Below are 21283 nucleotides of genomic sequence, written 5' to 3'. Positions count from 1 at the left end.
TTGCGAGAGTGCGTCATTCGTCGATTAACAACAACTCGTGATCTTCTCAGTAATAAAGTATCTCTTATGCGGAAAACTCCGACAAAACTGCTTTTGATTTTGAAAATCGTTGAGATAATAAATGAAATGCAATGTCTAAATTATTTTATGTAGAAGTCTAAATTAGAACATGTCATTTGAGTGTTGAGAGATTTGCAATAAGGTGAATTTCAAGATCCATGATCAATTCTTATCTAGCCAATCACTGCTCAGCAGCTCAGGGTGATACCATATCAGGTATTTTTTCAGACTGCAACCCAAACATCGGAGAGCTTCTTGCCCTGTCGACTCTGAAAACGCCTAATATGGTCTCGTCCTTCTTGTCGTCAATGGACTGAGGCGTCTAATGTGGTGCTCCGGCTTTTGTGACAGTGTGGGCCGGTTGCACAAAAGCCGGTTAAATTTTAACCGTGATTACTTCCACGAGAACCAATCAGAGAAGCCGTCTTATCAAAAAGATATTATCTGATTGGTTCTCGTGAAATTAATCACGGTTAATATTTAACCGGCTTTTGTGCAACCAGGTCTGTGTCTATTGATTGTCTCTGCTTCTGTTGCTTGTGGATATTGATTCTTCCCTAACCAGGATTACGGAGGACACTGTATTGGTTCATAAGCATCTATTCTAACAAGTTTTCTAAGCAGATTCTCCAGTGTTCATGTGAACGTCTTGACTCATATCTCCGAATTTCAGCTGTGTTTCCATCCCAAGGATAGTAAATCCTATACTATTAAACGAGCAGCTTCTGTTTATATGTTTAGATGTTTGTATTTCACTGGATCTCGAAAACGGCTCTAATGATTCTCACGAAATTCAGAACATAGTAGGTTTATAATATAAAGATTCGATTGCAGTAGGTCTCATCCCAGAAAAAAACTCGCTGAAGGACATTAAAAGGATAATTATTATTCATCCTTGGAAAAACATCTGATAATAATTATTTTCGTCGTCTGTTGGTGATGGAAGTGAGTGAGCGAGTTCATGTGTGTGGGACTGTGTCAAAATTATGACTCAGCTGTTGAACTTTTGTAATCATTCAATCAGGTACTTAGTGCCGGTTGCAAAAAAGCCAGGTTATTTTCAATCCTGATTAATTCCAGTAGATCCATCTTTTTGAAATGGTCTCCTCTGATTTGGTTCAAGTGAAGTTAATCAGGATTAAAATGTAACCGGCTTTTGTGCAACTGGGCCTTTGTGTGGGAAATGTTTGCATTCCTCTGGGAATTAATCTCAATTACTGTTATTGGATGGAACATTTCTGTTTGAATGTTATTATAATTTCTTCTTTCGTAATACATTTGTTATGCTTTTGTACTGCAGAGCGAAGCTCGGTCCCCGATATTAGGCTATTTATGTAGACCTTGTGTTGATCCTCCTCCGTTCGGTCCTTGGTGTGGTAGCCTAGGCCTATTATGTTTGTTGAGCTCTTTTGTATAGAAGTATTGAAATGGACTGTAGAAAGCTCAGAACGCAAACTCAATTTCTAAATCAAACTTGTGCATCATACAAACAAACTTATGTATCTTACAAACAAACTTGTGTATTGAAATTTGGTGTGGTAGCCTATAGTGAGGTCCACGTTATAATGACAGTGGTGAAAGATAGGAGAAAACCATTGCCGATCCTCTGTCTTGTCCATGCCTTCTGTAGACGGTAGCTGATACAGGTTCATTGATGTAATATATTAACTGTTCATTTTCGTTTAAAATAATCAATTATATTTCATTAAGCAAGATATTATATTTTTCAACAATTTCATAAAGAATTTTCATAATTAAGAAGAAATATTTTGTTAACTTATTACTAATCCTACATTGTTAAAAGACGATCTGGCAACAAAGCAAAGCGAGAAAGAGGTAGCGCTATCAGCTTTGTTGAATGATAGACAAGGATAGCAATACCATTGCTAATCAAACACTTCCATTATAACGTGAACCTTGTTATTTATGTGTTTGTTGAGTTTTTTTTTGTATAGATAAAGTTCTATTGAATATAATGTGTAAATCTTGAGGTGCGTACAGATATACGCGCCGCGAACATGAGCAATAAACTTTTAATCAGCTGACTATATCTGTATTTTTACTGAAAGGGTAAGATACAGATATAAAAAGCTTGGCATCAGCTGATTAAAAGTGAATTGCTCATGTTCGCGGCGCGTAAATCTGTACACACCTCTAGAACGCGAACTTAATTCCAAAAACGAAGTGTGTATAAAAAACTTCTGTATCAAACCATCAAACCTGTGTATCAATCAAATAAACTCGTGCATCAAACAAACAACTTGCGTATCAGACTTATGATAGTACAGTACGAAAATAGAAATTCGAAATTGATGTGTCAAAACATTGCAGCACTGGAACGAAATGATACATTGTTGTGACAGTTGTGATTGGGAAAGATGACATTGGAAAAAATTGTTGCTTGAATCGAGGAAGGAATGCGCCGTGCCGTGCCGACCCTGTGTGTAGTGTGTAGTGTGCAATGAAGAGTGATTGACTTTTGTCTGTAAACACACTGTCACACTAGCATGGGACACAATTGCACCGGAGTCTAAATTTAAAACTGATATTCAGATGGTGTGGGCAAGTCGATTGCCCTCGTCAATTAAAAGCTTCGACATTCATGTGTCCTTAATTTATTGTGGCTGGGGAGACGGATGATATTGATCAGTTGGAGTTGGAAGTGCGGTTAGATGCACGACTCGACGACGGCACATTGACGGGATGGAGGAAGACGCGGACGGGAGTGTCCGGGTGCATCGAGTCAGTCTCGAAGAGTACTACCGCATAGTGGCCGTTGCGGTACGTTTCTCTTCTACAAAAGTTTATTCTGTAAAATAATAAGTTGGCCAGTCTGTGCTTGTGAATTGGTTTGAGAAATCTACAATTCCATAATTCTCGTCTACAAAAGTTCATTCAGCGTAATAAAACGTTGGCCTGATTGTGTTTGTGAATATTTCAGATTTCATATTTGTGTTGGTGAATATTTCAGATTATTCATAAGTTGGTGAATATTTCAGATTATTCATATTTGTGTTGTGAATATTTAAGGAAATTTGTTATATTTCATTGAATACTCCTATGTGGGAGTATTCTTGTACTTCACTTAGAATTTCTAGTGAAGATTTGAGTGTATTTTCAATCATGTTGTTACTACATTTTTTTATAGAGTCTATCATTTTAGTCACTAGCTTCTAGTTCAAGTCTCCCAGTGTATGGTTGGCGTACATTTTGAGGGATTTTTTGTCTAAGTTGTTTTATAGTTGGTGGAAGGTTTGCTGTTGAATTTTCTGTGCGTGATTGCAAGTCTAACTCTTATTCTGATAGAAGATCAGAACTACTTTCGATCAATAGATAGATAATAGTATAATTATAGATAATAGCATAGGTCAAGCTACATTCCATGTTATTAATTTCTAAATATACTACTACTACTACTACCACCTATGAAATCCTCAGAGTGTAATGCATTATGATTATGTTATGTCATTGTATTCGATCCCATAGAGCGTTGTAGATGGTGGTGAAGATGTAATAATAAACATCTACATTTTTATTCGATTTATGTGTAGGCTAATGCATACAAGTCTCTGATTGAAATCCTTAGAAGCCCTCAAAGTCCTTAGAATGCGCAAGATGTTGTGACTCAATACAATAATGTATGCTGTTGAACTACAATACAAGTGGCCTATAAAAGTACATGTCCGTTTTTTCACTCATAAAAATTCTTTACAATTGAAGAATGTATGAGAAATTTATCTTGATCGTTCTGCAGTCAATTCATTTTTAAAATATAATCCAAAAATTGTGACAAGATCATAATTATCACTTGCGGTTATACTGTGTATCTAAATCGTGTTATTTATTTATTTATTCCATTGTCATTACAGATCATAATTATAATAATTATAATAAATATAATATGATTGGGAGAAGACAACAGGCATAGCCCAAAATTTTTGTCTTTTCCCAAATTTTTACAAATACAAGTGTCAAAAAGAATAAGGTTAAGATTTCACTTTCACTTCAAAAAGTCCAATTTCCACTTCAAAACTAAAGACTAAACTAAAAATTTTGATATTTAAAAACAATGAAAGACATGAAAAATATTTCACTCAAAATATTATGGTATTGGTTATGGTATTCAGACATTTCCTGTACCTGTAATTTGCTTCTCGTACCATTATTTTATAAAATTTATGTCAATTCATGCTTCAAATCTTTATTATAAAAGAGTTGCCTCAACACCTTCTTTGCTGAACTGAATTATTGTTCTTTTGAAATGAGGTGAAATAAGATATCTTTTAAAATATTGTATTAAGTTTTAATCATCTTAGCAATAGTAAACAAGAATAATTCATTATGAACGTTTTTTATGAAAAAGTATTTCGTATCTCCCGCCATCAATTTTGATATTTTAATATTAATTCTATCGATATCACAATCTTATCGATATTAGAAACTTATCGATATAGTCTCGATACTTCAGTGTTTTGTTGATGAGAACTAGCATGCCAATAATTGAGGTTAGTTTTAAATATTTTTCTATTCTGTTTATAGAACAATCTCTCACATAATTGTCAATATCAAATTTCATTGTTTCAATTTACTTTTGTTGAATAATTCTTGTTGTAATAATTATGTAGATAGAATTGGTTTGAAGTTTTTACAAAACTTAGACAGCTTAGAACATGATTCGGAAAAAAGTGTGTTTTGGTTTGCAGGTTAGTCGAATTATTAGTAGCCTATTAATGTAATTATTTATCAACAATTAATTTTATCTTTGAATTTACTTTTTATCTTCATTGTCTGCCATTTCAATGATAAGAAAAAACATTTATTGAAGTTACTACAAATCATTGATCGTAAAACGCAGTTTTTTTGCTCGTTCTTTCAGAAGTCAATTTCCTATAACATTATGTATAGTCTACAGTTCTCTCTATAGTTGAATTTCAATAAAAGTTTTTTTTGTATTGTTAGCTCTCTTATGTATTGTATTATTATCTTAAGATATTGTTCTATTTCCATGAATTGTAATCATTTACAATTTACATAGGTTACACAGTAGGCTGTTGGAAGCTTATCCAATGCTACAAGTAGGAAATTATGATTTCATTGAATCTTATTGTTTTTCTCAAGTAATCTTGTTGATACTTATTTTTTATTTATTTGATTTTCAACGGTTAAGCTACACCAATTTTTAACTTGAGTACAATAATGTGAGAGGATACAGAATAACAAGACAATAATAAATATAAAAGTAATATACATGCAAATTTTCCATCATAATAATTACAAATTCAATAAAGCAAACCAACGGCAATCAAAATAAATAGATAGTAAAAAGATGAAATAAATGTAGAAGTTATAAAAAAACAATATAAGTTAGTAGCACAAATTCAACAATTTAAGGCAATAAACATAATTCAACTCTCAAAAAAACTATTTAAAAAATAAGATAATTCAACAACAAGCGCGACAATATGAGTATAATAAAATATAACCAAATAATATAAATGAAAATATAAATTAAATAAATAAATAAATTAAATAAATAAATAAATTAATTAAATAAATTGAATAATTTTAAATTAATTTGTCACGACATGTTTCGGCTACTAATGCCATTTTCAAGTGATTTAAAAAGACAATTAAATAATATGTATGAGAAATAGTTGAAATCCAAATAAAAAAAGGTACATAAAAAAAATATAAGCGGCTAGTGAGTAGTAATACATCAACGCAGAACAAAGTAGGACTGTACAGCTTATTATTAATATAATAAATTATGGACTGTACAGTCCTGGTCCTGTAGCTTTGCCTATCGGCTCCAATACTACCCGTTTGAAAACATCGAACATTTTTGAAAATGTATCTTTCCATAAGCAGGAGATGCTCTTTAGTATCTTCTCAGAAGCAACGCGTTGCATCCGAAAAGATACACAAGGAACTTTAATGTATCTTTCCATAAGCAATAGATGCTCTTCTTTTCTTCCCAGAAGCAAACGCTTTACATTCGAAAAGATATACAACAAGAAGCTTTAATGTATCTTTCTATAAGCAACAGATGCTCTTCTTTATCTTCTCAGAAGCAACGCGTCGCATCCAAAAAGATACACAAGTAGCTTTTTGGAACTACGTTCTTCAGCACATCACAGTATATCAGCTGACATTCGTTCAATATGCTCTTTTTATTGTTGGTGATACGTTGAAACTTTGTCATTCACCTCTGTGTAGAGAGCTTTCTGCATCTTGGGATCTAAGGTCTCTGAAGGGGTTGATAGAATTGGCTAACTCTGAATTCGCTGAGTTGCCATATGAATCAATACCATATGATCAGAGCAGTTTTGATTCATACGACAGTTTAACAAGGAGTCAGCGAATTCCGAGTTAGCCAATTCTATCAACCCCTCTGAAGCCTGATGTTTTTGCAAATCCTTGAATATTACCCCGCGAACTGTACCTTGCCTATATGCTATTTAAACGTCACGGAGGCAAAACAACGGGACGCCTACTGTAGTATTGTTTGTTGAAATTTGTGCACTACTTTAGTATTGAGTATGTTTTACTTTCCTTGCCCTATTACCATAGGTAAGGAAAGTACTGCTTTCCGAAAAAATTAAGGTACTCCAATTTCTATATGTTTCAAGGTCCCCTGAGTCCAAAAAAGTGGTTTTTGGGTATTGGTGTGTGTGTTTGTGTGTGTGTATGAGTGTATGTGCGTCTGTGTACACGATATCTCATCTCCCAATTAACGGAATGACTTGAAATTTGGAACTTAAGGTCCTTACAATATAAGGATCCGACACGAACAATTTCGATGTAATGAAATTCAAGATGGCGGATAAAATACGGAAAAATGGTCAAAAACAGGGTTTCACGATTTTCTCTAAAACGGCTCCAACGATTTTGATTAAATTTATACCTAAAATAGTCATTGATTAGCTCTTTCAACTGCCACAAGTCCCATATCTGTAAAAATTCCTGGAGCTCCGCCCCATCTATGCAGTTTGAATTTAGATTCCAATTATCAGTCTTCAGATACAATTAAAACAAAAAATTTCAAGTGGAAAGGATTGAGCATGAAAATCTCTATTAATGTTTTGTTACATTTTCACCTAAAAATGGAAATTAGCTCGAAATTCGAGAAAATGTTATTATTTAAATTGCAAACTGTTGATTCTATTAAATCATTCACTATGAAGAGATAGCAGATTTCGTGTGTCTCCAGCGTTATTGTCCTGTCACCAGCTGGCTTGGATCTTTGAACAGTAGACTTGAGATGCGCGTGAACACTAGCGTTAGGTGATAAATTTTCATAACGGCAAGGAAAGTTGTGTGAGTGCGCCACACCAGATTTGTTGTGTTGTTTTACTGATGCTAGTTTTTGTTGTTGTGTGTTGCAGTCAGGAGAGAGTGCAGGCACAGGGACAGGCCGAGTCTCCTCGTCTAGAAGCCGCACTGCAGATGAGCCGCACATCGGCAAATACAAGCTACTCAAGACCATTGGCAAGGGCAACTTTGCCAAGGTCAAACTTGCCAAGCATGTACCCACGGGTAAAGAGGTGAGTCCATTTAAAACAACCTCCGACTTGAAGGAATATGCTGAGCAGAGAAATTGAAGTAGTTTAGCCAATACTAGTACTTCATAGAAAGAAGCACAGTTGCCAAGTTGTCGATCAGACTTAGTCGATGCTGTGCTTTCAGAGAGCCAATTACAGTGATGAATAGATTAATAGTTCTCATAATTCAGCCATCCATAGATTCATTGTAGATTTCACTACAATTGAGAATAGTAGGTGAAGTGTGTTGTCTAGTGAACAGAACTAAACTTGAAATTTTAATACTTTTTAATAGATTAACACTTGAAGACTTTTTCATAAATTAATACTTTTTTACTATCAAATTTACTTTGATTTACATTATTATCATATTTATATTATCACATAATCTTGTTAATTTTAATGTAGGCTATTGTATACTTCTAAAATTTTGCAATTTTGTTGATTTTATTACTGTTATTATTTTGTGATTGTAGATAATGTCTGTCAACAACAGACAAATTTTGTAGCTATTTGACAAATAAGTTTCAATTTCAATTTTTGATAAATAACAATATTTCTTAAACTTGATAGCCTACGGCACGACTCTACTCTACTAGCTCGACAATGTTTTCATTAGCATAGTAGTGGTAGAGTAGAGTGGGAAGCGGTGGTGAGGGAAGGCAAGTGGTAGATTAACCTACTATCCCACGGTTCTATACCACTCTACTATACTAAAAACTATCACTCTACCATAAACGTTTTCATTGGGCCAGTTCACAAGATAGTTAGTACTTGTCCAGTCAACTCTACCACTAACTCTACTTTTTGTGTAGTTGAGAAGTTGATATTGTGGTAATTATTCATATTGAATGAAAAAGACTAAGAAATTGTCAAAAACCACAGATTGACAGAACCATAAAATTTTTTTTATTGTCAATCTCTGATAAACTCAGACAGAGTTTATAAGAGATTGACAATGGTGTAATAATCGAAACCGATCTTTCTAAGTATCAATAAATCTGTGGTTTTTGACAATTTCTTAGTCTTTTTCATTCAATACTAACTCTACTAATGAAAACCAGGCTTCATTGATGGCTCAATTAATAAGCAGCATCTAATACAAAATTCAAGTGTGAGTTATGTTGTAGTTGACAGTGTTTAGCTTGCGAAGCACTTTAAATATCTCAAGTATCTGGTTTAAACCAGTCGCTATGGGCGAATGCTGAATGCATTGTTTCTGTTGTTGACAATCCTCCTTCTAATTAATTACGACAATGAAGTGTGCCAATGTTGTGACTCTGGATTGATTCGGCCTTGAAGTTGAAGCACCGAATGTAAACGTTGTTGTATCATGTGCAGAAATAGAGTGCAGTTTTTCAAGCATAAATATCATTCGAAAGCAAAGTCCAGTTATCGTGCTGTGTTTACAAGCACTCATGAATATTTTCTAAAAAAGTAAGGTAATAATAAATATCGGGGCACCTAGCTTCGCTCGTAATTTATCTATATATATAAAAGCGAAATGGCACTCACTCACTGACTGACTGACTCACTCACTCACTCACTCACTCACTCGCATAACTAAAAATCGACCGGACCAAAAACGTTCAAATTTGGTAGGTATGTTCAGTTGGCCCTTTAGAGGCGCACTAAGAAATCTTTTGGCAATATTTCAACTCTAAGGGTTGTTTTTAAGGGTTTAAAGTTCGTCTTTTAGCATGTATATTCTTCTTCTCCCAATCTCTTAATTAAAATTGAAATTTCCATATCATATGTTACTATAGAACTATAATCTAGATAGAGTACCTCTTCGAAACAGTTGTTAACTGGCAACTAAATTAATAATTTTGTCAGGTTGGCATTAAGTTGAGTTGACTTTGTTAGGTTGGCACCAAGTTGGAGATTTAAATGCATTTATCGCGGAAAAATTGATTGGGCACTGCTACTTCAATCCTGGGAATATTATATTTCTAGCCGTCAGGCTCGCTTCGCTCGCCATATCCGTTTAACCAGACGTTTAGTCTGGATCCCCGACTGGATTGTCCTAACATATGATAAAAATGCTCAAATGAAAAATGCAGGCGAGCGAAGCGAGCCTGCTGATCTCATACTCGGACGATCCAGTCGGGGGTCCAGAAGGCGGAGCCCCCTGGCTAGACGGATATGGCGAGCGAAGCGAGCCTGACGGCTAGTTTATTGATAAACAGAACACGATTCTTCAAAATGATTGAGGAAGGACAAACAGGCACAACCCAAAACTGTTTCTTCCCCGAATTTTGATTTATACACTATGAATGGTCCAAAAAGTTGGTTATGTTCCATACACTTGAATTCAGGACCAATTTCGAGTCAAAATATTTATAAACAGAAAATTTCGAATTTAGATTGTTTACAAACCAAATTGAATAACAAAATAACACTCACTAATCACTTAAAACTGTAAAATAATGATTAACTTTGATTATGATCCTACTCTAATTTAGAGTGATTAACCATGTCATGTCAACAAATCGATTATTTTGATAAAACTTTTAGATGATATTTCTCGCGAGATACGGTAAGCTGATTGAATGATTACATAGCTGATCTCCCACACAGGCACACGCATCTTCTGTTATCGACAGACGACGAAATTATACAGACATCTGTTCTTCCAAGGATAAATTATCCTTCGATTGCACTAAGTCTCATCCTTGGGAAAATACATTTAAAGGATAATTCATCCTTGGCTGAAACAGCTGTGGATATTAAAAATGTGAGTGAGCGAGTAAGTATGTGAAAAATCAAAATATCGCATCCCCGAAATTCATAAGATGACTTATGTGCTGTGAAATATAAACACAATCATTTTAGAGAATTGTGTTCTGTTTGTCAATAAAATATCGGGGCAGCGAGCTTCGATCGTTATTTTTATTTATTGATAAACAGAACACAATTCTCTAAAAAGATCGTGTTTACATTTCACGCTGACTATTTGTCATCTTATGAACTTTGGGGATGCGATATTTTGATTTTTCACATACTCACTCGGTCACTCAGCCAAGGATGAATTATCCTTTCAATGTCCATCAGCGAGTTTTCCCAGGGATGAGACATAGTGCAATCGAATTTTTATATCATAAACCCACTATGTTCCAAATTTCTTAAAAATCGTTAGAGCCGTTTTCGAGATCCGTTGAACATAAATAACCAGATATAAAAAAAAAAACAGTTATAAAAAATACAGAAATTGCTCGCTTAATATAATAGGACAATAATAATAATTTCTCTGATTGCCAATGAATTGCAAATTATCTTTCAAAAGTTTAATAACGTTTCGATTTCGTGTTGGCATAAGTCAAAAAGTAATTAATCTACTATTTTAATCCATTCAAATTGCGCATACTACTTCCTATAACAAATTGGCCTACTGCAATTGTTTATTATTTTCAAGAGAGAAATAAATAGGTTCTTAAATGTTTCCATAGGCTCACAGAAATAATAGCTTCTTCTAGAAATTCATCTTACAAATATAATGTAAAATATTTGTTCGATTTTTGGTTTTGAACCGTCTTAATATAAAAATCTACTTTGTGTGCATATTCAAGGACTGGAAATAATTTTGTGAAGTGAAGAACTACAAGACTTGAACTATTTCGGACTATGTATAACCCTATCTAAATTTGGGAGAGGAATAGCACAAGGTTATCTAATTTTTTCTCTCCTTTTTGATGGTGTACTTATTGTATGAATGAATAAGCCTCGACTCAATAATTATTTCCAGAAGTAGTTTCTTTGAATGAAGTCAGCTAAGATTTTGTAGATCAAAACTTCTAATTTTGTTGGAAATACATTTAATTACTGACAAATTGGTAGAAATTGAAACGTTTTCGACAGAACAATGAGCAAGAAATGTCTTGTCATCCTCTCCAATTAAGCTTCATAAAACTGTAGTCCCAAATATTTGTATCAGTCTAACAGTGAAAATATTATTCATATGATTTCTAGTGGGACTATTCATACTCGCTGGTCCGGGCTAAGTGGCAATACTCCCATTATAACACTGTTACTGATATATGGGAATTTGCCACAATGGGCAGCCAATATACAGAGTGGGTCATATTCATGGGAACCCTTCAATAAGTTGGAGACTGCTGTAGATATAATATTGTAACTTTCAAGATAAGTTATTGGTCGAATACTCTACCTTTTGACGTACAACTGAATTTCAACCCCCTCATAATGGGGTGACTTAGAGGGTTGTAATTCGAATATTTTAAATGTAAACACCCATTGTGTGGTACATCATTTTAAAGGCCTCTTCAAAACAAGAAAGATGACATAAATTAAAGTTTTCTATGATACTTTTATCCATAATGGCGGCTGATTGAAGTTTTAGTTTTCAAGGAAATGAGTGGTTGTATTTCGAATATTTTAAATGTAAACACCCATTGTGTGGTACATCATTTTAAAGGCCTCTTCAAAACAAGAAAGATGACATAAATTAAAGTTTTCTATGATACTTTTATCCATAATGGCGGCTGATTGAAGTTTTAGTTTTTTAAGAAATTATTGACATAGTTCAATCAGCCGCAATTTGGATACAAGTATCATAAAACATTTTTAATTTATTTCATCTTTATTGTTTTGATAAGGCCTTCAAAATTATGTATCACACAATGGGTGTTTACATTTAAAATATTTGAGTTACAACCCCTCATTTCCTTAGAAACTAAAAAATTTGCCGCCATTTTGGATACAAGTATTGTATAACATTTTTAATTTATGTCATCTTTATTGTTTTACAAAGGCCTTTAAAATGATATACAACACAATGGGTGTTTACATTTAAAATATTCGAGTTACAACCCCTAAGTCATTCCCTCATGAGGGATTAACTTCAGTTGTACATCAAAAGGTAGAGTATTTGACCAATAACGTGTCTTGAAAGATACAGTATTATAATATCTACAACAGTCACCAACTTATTGAAGGATTCCCATACATATGACTCACTCTGTATAGGTTTCATTTTCACTTTCCATTGTTTCTGTATTATAATCTTGATAATGAGATGTTTCCTTTAATGACAAAGCCTATTGTATAAACTGTGTACTTAATGGCCAATAAATCTATTCTATTCTATGTATTGGGAGTTTAATTCATGAACTTTTTTGTTTACAGGTAGCTATAAAAATAATAGATAAAACACAACTCAACCCCGGAAGTTTGCAAAAGGTGAGTTCAATTTATGTCAGATAATTTTAGTAATTAAAATTATTTCAAGTAACAAGTAGCATTTTATAAGTAGCGCCTTGAACTACTGCCCTTAAAATATAATAGTATTAATACAGTATAGTATATAATATAATTTTATATAAATCTATTATAACCACTTATTTGTTGGTTATATTGATACTAATGTCATTGCTAATACTAATGATTATTTCATGAACGTTATCAAACTATTCAATGTAATACAATGAAATAGAGTAAGCCATTGAACATGCATTTTCTTTCCCAATATATTATTTTATCTATTTATTTATACATTGGTAGATACAATATAATTCTCAACTATGAATGATTGGGAAAGGAACAACATGCCTTGAGGCTGTGCAAAGGCTAAAAATAAACTTTCTACTCGTGATATTTTTTCAAGTTTTTCGATTTGTATATCATCAAGCTATCAAAATGAAAAAGTTTTCTCAGGAAAAAAAATTTTTCCAATCATTACTTTTTGAGATATGAGCGACTGAAGTTTGCATTTTTGGGACAGAACATTTCAAATTCGGAACGATATAAATCCATGAGATTCAGAGGATGGATTCTTCATGGTATTATTGATCTAGTAAAACAAAAATTTTATGAAAATATCAATTTTTGAAAAAGTTATTCAATTTACCAAAAATAACTCAACTAAAAGTTATTTTTGGTTATTTTTAGTAAATTGGATAACTATCTTAAAAATTTATATTTTCAATTATCAAAATATTTTTCTCAAAATATCAATTTTTGAAAAAGTTATTCAATTTACCAAAAATAACTCAACTAAAAGTTATTTTTGGTTACTTTTAGTATATTGAATAGCTATCTTAAAAATTTATATTTTCAGAAAATTTTTGTTTTACTAGATCAACAATACCATGAAGAAGCCATCCTCCAAATCTCATGGATTGATCTCTTGCCGAATTTGAAATGTTTCATCCCAAAGATTCAAACTTTAGGCGCTCATATCTCAAAAAGTAATGATCAGAAAAAATGTTTTCCTGAGAAAACTTTTTCATTTTCATAGCTTGATGATTTACAAATCAAAAAACTTCGAAAGTATCATGAATAAAAAGTTCATTTTCAGCCTTTGCACAGCCTTAAGGCCAAAACTGTTCTTTTGCTCTAGGACATTTTCACATTATTTTGTCACCTTTCAATGGTGTTGAAAGCATTGAACATCAAACGTCTTTATTATTATTCTTATTTATAACTAAAATTTGGTGAAATATCACAAGTTATATTATTCAAAGTATAAAAAAATCAAGATTGTATTCTTTTAGAATGCCTAGTTATTTTTTTCAATAATAACGGAGAGCCTTTAGTACCAATAATATTGTAATCAATAATAAGGAGTACCAATATTTCTTCCTCTCAAGTCAACTTGAAAGTGAAGTTGATATCCTCTTGAAGTTGAAGTTTCAGTGAAGTTGAAGTTATCCTCTAAATTTGAAAGTGAAGCACTTGAAAGTGCTGGTTGCACAAAAGCTGGTTTAATTTTAACCTTGAATAATTCCCACGGGAACCAATCAGAGAATCCCATTCTGATAAGACAGTTTCTCTGATTGGTTCTCGTGGAATTAATCACGATTAAAATTTAACCGGCTTTTGTGCAACCGGCACTAAGTGTAATAGGTTTCTTGAAACTAAGGGCCGTTTGCACAGTGACAGTTTAAACTAAATTTCATTCTAAACTGGATTAAATACATATCAAGTCTGGTTTGTTATAATGTGTTTCATTTTGAGTTTAAGCCACCAGCTGATTAAATCAAGTTTACGCCTTGACTGTGCAAACGGCCCTAAATGTCTATAACCTTCAATCCACTAAGTGATTTTCAACTTTCATGGTGGTTTGGTGACATCATCCTGTTTTATTTTCCAACAATCATCTTTATAATATTGTTGAATCAATTTAATAAAATTTTTAAATTTTCATTCCCAGTAGTCCTCCTCAATATTCCTACAGTACTCGAATGCCTCTTTGTGCTAATTCTGATTATTTCCATATTTCCAATTAGTTATTCCCATATTTCTAGTCCCAGTTATAGGATTCTCAGACAATCGCTCTAGTTTAATGAATTATTCTCATCCATGTTGAAAATGTTTCCTAATTTCATATTGTTTTCTGTTTCAGCTTTTTAGAGAAGTTAGAATAATGAAAATGCTAGACCATCCTAACATAGGTGAGTGACTGAATAGTTGTACTTGATCACAATTTTGTCGGCCATTTTTCTATCTCATTCATCGATCATGCTATAGTAAGGTCCACGTTATAATGACAGTATTAGATCAACTTTGGTTTTGCTATCCTTGTCTATCATTCGACAAAGCCGGTGGTACTATCCTTCTCAAGGTCCACAACGATGCCAATTATGTTTCTGACAGTGTAGAAATATAATTAATTAATGAAGAGAATCGGCATCGCTATATCTTCTATCTTCATCCACTGCCATTATAACGTGGACCTCACTATATAGTGAGATTCACTTGAAACTGTCAGTGTCAGTTGAATGAAAAGGATTGAAAAGGATTAATGGGCAATGCTGATAGCTATAAGTAAATTTCACTATAGTTTCTTCATTTCAGTGCCGGTTGCACAAAAGCCGTTTAAATTTTAACCGTGATTAACACGAGAACCAATCAGAGAAGCCGTCTTATCAAAAAGGCCTTCTCTGATTGGTTCTCATGGAAATTATTCAAGGGTACAATTTAACCGGCTTTTGTGCAACCGGGCCTCAGTGTTAATAATACAAGCGTTTGAGATTTTCAGAAATATTTATTCATTTAGTTGGATAAAGTTTATTCATTTATCCAACTAATATGGATTACTTTTTGTGTAGTTGAGAAGTTAATATTGTGGTAATTATTCATATTGAATGAAAAATTCATTCAACTTTACAGAAATCTGTGGTTTTTGACAATTTCTTAGTCTTTTTCATTCAATAATATGGATTAGCCTTATTGATGGATTTCGAATTAACCCTATTAATCAATATTAAATTGCTTTGATAAATTCTAAAATTAATCTTGAAGGCTACAGTAGCATTGTGCTACAGGCACAATATATAATGCCAAGCGCACCCCAGTCAAGACAAGACAAGACATGACCAGACACGTTTAGTCACAATACTTCACATTATGACTAAATTATTGCGTCGCTTATGACGCAACTCACACTGATTAGTCATTGCAATTAGACATGTCTTCATAAGCAACTATGTGAAGTATTGTGACTAAATGTGTCTGATCATGTCTTGTCTTGTCTTGACTGGGGTGCGCTTGGCACTAATTTCTTAGTCTTTTTCATTCAATAATATGAATTAGCTTATTGATGGAATTCAAATTAACCCTATTAGTCAATTAAATTAATTGATAAATTCTAAAATTAATCTTGAAGGCTACAGTAGCATTGTGCTACAGGCACAATATATAATGCCAAGCGCACCCCAGTCAAGGCAAGACAAGACAGGATCAGACACGTTTAGTCACAATACTTCACATTGTTGCTTATGACGCAACTCACTCTGATTAGTCATTGCAATTAGACATGTCTTCATAAGCATCTATGTGAAGTATTGTGGCTAAATGTGTCTGATCATGTCTTGTCTTGTCTTGACTAACTGGTGTGCCAGCCTAACTTTTTTGTAGTCTAGACAAGACAATGTGTTCCTACGTAAATATTCAAAAAACAATCAATTTTTTTGAGGAATGCAATTCACTCCTGAGGAGGAGTTTCATCAGCCTCAATTCTCATCAAAAATTAATTGTTTTTAAAAATATTTACGTGGTAAAACAGTGTCCAGACTACAACAAAGTTATTATATAGTCTCAAAATGTATTTATTCAGGGCTACTTTTTTATCTATAAAATAACATCATAGTACCCTTTCTAGAAAATTTTTAATATAAAATAACAGATTGAAAACACAAATTGAAACTACTAGTTTTGATGTTTCACATCATCTTCAGCTTTTACAATTATATAGGGAAATAACATCATGAAATAAAAACACACATATATTATCAAATTCTACAGTTTTCATTTGGTACAGGACCATCGTCACGAAACCATAACCAAATAAACCTGTAGAATTTGACAATATATTGTGTGTTTTTATTTCAATATGGAACGGTTTTACAACATTGACAGTGACTCAGTGAAATTTTCAAAACAACATCAATTACAACACATTTTATGTAAGATTGAATCATGAATCGTCTTTGGTACATCCGAACTCACAAGCTTTCATATGGATTACATATGTACAGTGAATTGTAGATTAATAATTACATGAATCATCTCTTTTTCTTTCGAGTTTTTGAATTATTATGAATTCATTATAGTTTTTCTGCTCTCTTAGTATGTCACTCTTGGTACTACATCTTTTCGGATTGATATTTTATTTTTTTTCTAGTTTTTCATACATTCCATATGTTTTTTTTTCTTTATTATATTTTTCCTATTTTCGACTGAATCTCAAGCCACTAATTATAGCCGACTGATTACTCGTTGCCATCGCTCAAACTACTTAGTTTTGCTGGTAATGCCAATGATAATATTATAATCGATTTTTAAATGGAAAATATTTTAATTTTAAGTTTTTGCAATGTATTGTATATGAAAATTTTTATATTTTCACATTTGTAAAGTTTGTTTAATGATTTTGGCAATAAATATTTCTTCTTCTTCTTCAACTAATATTTGATTTCATTTCGATTATTAATCTGTGAATTAATATATGAAATGAAGAGTTTCAACTTTAATAATGCAGATGTATAAAATTCTATATGCATTCATATTTTTCAAACGAATGCATCAGAATTTTTGTGAGAATGACTTAGGCTTATATTGTAATGTAAATAAATAAATACCTAACCTAACCTAACTCAACCTAACCTAACCTAACCTAACCTTAGCTTCTCCTAACCTAAGCTTTCCCTAACATAAGCTTTTCCTAACCTTAGCTTCTCCCAACCTTACTAATCCCTACCTAGGTAAATAAATTTCAAATTATATTCGAGTCTATTTTAATGATTATTTTGACATCATATTTTAAATCATGTTATCTGTATTTTTATGATTGCTTGTATTTATCACAAATAGATGTTTTGTTGATTGATGGATTGTTTGTTTCAGTTAAACTATTCCAAGTAATAGAAACCGATAAAACGTTATATTTAGTTATGGAATACGCAAGCGGTGGTGAGGTATTCGATTATCTAGTTTTACACGGGCGAATGAAAGAGAAAGAAGCCAGAGCGAAATTTAGACAAATAGTCTCCGCAGTCCAGTACTGTCACCAAAAGAAAATCATTCACAGGGATCTAAAAGTGAGTACCAATCCATTTAATGTACCTAGAATACTAAGTTAGTAGACAGAAGGTTGGTCACTCATCTATAGTATTTTAGTTGAAATACAATTGGAGTGGGGGAACTGCAGCCGTGACGTAGGCTGTAGTACAGAGTAGGCAGAGTATCGCATTCTTGAAAATCATACGGTGACCTATAGTCAAATTATATAACACAAACATTTTCTGACATGCAAGCTTTCTGTTTCTGCTTTACAATAATTATCAAAACATTTGAATAATACAAGCATTTTGCAATATAAAAGCAAAAACCCACCTCCTAACCTTCCCTCTCAAACCCTTAAGGTTTCTTTATCTTCTAGGTCATGTTTATATTTTGTAGTTTTGCTATACATCAGCTTGTGAATTTCGGGGATGAGATATTTTGATTCTCGTAGGTAGAACATGTGCTCGATACCAGCATGTGTTCAGTGCATTTATATGAATGAAATTCATTGGATTTATCGGGATCGGTTTATTGTTTTATTGCAATGCATTGGTTTATCAAGATTTTTTATGGGTTAATCTGAAATTAAAATAGTATAACGTTGTCTACTAACGCTTTTCCAGCTTATTAACTTTTTCGTGTCACGTGTTTAGATTCTTGAAAAACTTTCAACTTCATTTTATTCATACAAGTTGAATGAACTTGAAATATTAAACAACATCATTAGAATCGGTGATTAATTCGCTATAAGTATGGAGAATTTTCAAGTTCTAGGTCAATCTTGAGGGGATTAAACGACGATGTATTTGAAGATACAGTGAATAAACTGTATGCTCAGTGTGGTTACTCTATCACTTTTTTACCACACGTGACGTCACGCTGGCGTTCCCCCCACCACTTCGAATCTTACACCTGTGAGTGATCAACCTTCTGTCTACTAACGTTGCCTATAATACAAGGTTGTGTTCATGAAAAGATGCGCAGTGACAAATCCAAACCAGCTGGTCGCTGTGACGTCATTTGAGCTCTAAACATCTATTCTTCCTATCTTTTCAATGTCAAATTGAACAACTTTGTATGTCTTTCAAAGTCAAAAAGTACTTTCAAGTCAATTATTGAGAATTCCCCACGCGGTATGCATGCTTCAATATATATTCGCCCTTATATTTTGTTGTACGTAGTTTCAAATTAGAATGATTCAACCAGTAAACTATTTCCTGGTCAAGTATGTGGAAGACATGCATATTTTTCCTGAAAAATGTGTCCTCCTGAAGGATAAGGCAAGATGTTCTATTGAATCTATTTATAATATACAGTATACGGACAAGAAAAAAGATTGTAAGATATATTAGTCTAATTAATTTTTTACGTTTTCAATTCCTTAATCAATAATAATCGATTTATCAAATTCATTAGCATTGAGTAATTGAATTACTATAGAGCCAGGAGAAGCATGTTGGTTTTTCAATAAGAGAGCAACAGGTATTACAAAATCGAACATTCTGAAAGATCCAGCCGTCCAAAAGTATTCAATTTCTAGAAACATTAAAGATAAATATTGTGTGAATCGTAGGAGACGTCGATGGCAATTGAAAGTTATGTACTTTTTGAGAAAAAAAACTTACAAAGTTGTTCAATTTAACATTGAAAAGATAGGAAGAATAGATTTTTAGAGCACCAATGACGTCACGCCGATCATGTGACTCTGGTAATTGAAAAATTGAGATGCGCGTGGTCAATCCCTTGTACGCTAGGTACCTTGAATTCATTCATTAATTTATTGACAATAATTATTATAAAATTCGGAATGAACCATCATCAGGCATCCACCCAAAACTTTTTCTACCAATTCTGATTCGATTCTTTCTTTCTTCAATGATGTAATGTTGGTATCCTATTCTACTATAAGTATTTTAATTTATATCAACTAGATATGTCAGATTCCCATTAGAAAGTAGATTCGTATGCCATTTGGTTGATGAAGATTAGTTTGCAGGGATTCCATTAAAAATTGGTCCAAACTTGCTCCCCATGTAACTAATCTATTACGTTGTAGAGGTAACATATAAAAACATGCTTTATACTTTGTTAATCGCATGAAGAGTGAAACTCATATCGAATTGATTTTTGAAATAGTTGTTGAAATTTGATAATCCAAAAATAGGGAAATATTGAAGTAAATAGGGAAATATTGGATTCGTGGCTCCATTTTTACTCCAATTTTTAGAAAATTTTCTCTATCTATTTTCTTTATTATTTCTCTATTTTTTCTATTCATCTCCCATTTCTCTGTAATTTCTTTATTTTTCAGATAATAGAGTAGAACAGAGTGAGAAAAAAGTTACAGTAGAGTGGGGTGGAAACAGAGTAAAGAATAGAGTGTGGCTAGATAGTTCATGAGCGACTGGAATAATGTATTTTATTATGAAATTATGTTTGACTGAAGAATAATGTTCAGAAGAGAGTGCGTTTCATTTATCGTTCTATTAGAATTTACCTTTTTATTTATTCTGTGAGCTGTTTACCCCTGATTATCGTTTGTAGCTGAATAACTGAATCAAAGTCCTGCATTTAATATAATAACACTTTCCTATAATCAATTTCCCAGTTTTTATTACTGTATTCAATTGTTGATAAATGCAAAATGAGTCATTCATGTTTGACGAGTAACTCATTTCATCATTATGTATGATGAATATTTCACATTTTTATTTAACCTTCCGGCAGTCGCGCTGCTATAAAAAGTACAACAGAGTCAGTTTTTCTGCTGCACAAAACTATTGAATGGGGTGGTGTCAGTGAATGAGTCACCTATGCATTCCAAAACTTTCTCCCCATCACTCCACTGATTTGCAGTATCAACCAACTAATGGTTAAGTCTTTAGGTGCCATTTAGTGGCGACAGTGCATAAGTCGCACTGTGCATAAGATAGGGAAAGAATGTATACGGAGACTGTAAACGAACCAATAACACAGAATTGATGGCTTTGCTTGATTTACCTTATTGGGCTATGAAATGGTAATCATCCAAATGTTCATAGGCGTAAAATAATCCAAGAATATGGAAAAAGTAATTATACAATTAATTAATTATGACAGTAAACAGAGTACATAACACTTGGAAAATTGGATGTTGTAAAAAATACAACACGCGACTA

The 21283-nt window shown here is 32.8% G+C and overlaps 1 protein-coding gene across 19 annotated transcripts in view; it reads left to right on the top strand.

Moving 5' to 3' along the window:
• Positions 1 to 21283, top strand: part of LOC111043296 (serine/threonine-protein kinase MARK2) — a 284820-nt gene that overhangs the window by 195131 nt on the left and 68406 nt on the right. For all 19 annotated transcript variants that reach the window (XM_039424818.1, XM_039424806.1, XM_039424805.1 and 16 more), the window contains 4 exons: positions 7446 to 7604; positions 12747 to 12800; positions 14965 to 15013; positions 17967 to 18160. In XM_039424818.1, coding sequence (XP_039280752.1) covers positions 7446 to 7604; positions 12747 to 12800; positions 14965 to 15013; positions 17967 to 18160 — 456 coding nt within the window. The remainder of the gene's footprint in view (positions 1 to 7445; positions 7605 to 12746; positions 12801 to 14964; positions 15014 to 17966; positions 18161 to 21283) is intronic.

The sequence above is a fragment of the Nilaparvata lugens genome, chromosome 3 (genome assembly GCF_014356525.2).
Source record: "Nilaparvata lugens isolate BPH chromosome 3, ASM1435652v1, whole genome shotgun sequence".
Taxonomy (NCBI): Eukaryota; Metazoa; Arthropoda; class Insecta; order Hemiptera; family Delphacidae; genus Nilaparvata; species Nilaparvata lugens.
This window is presented reverse-complemented; position numbering and strand designations above follow the sequence as displayed.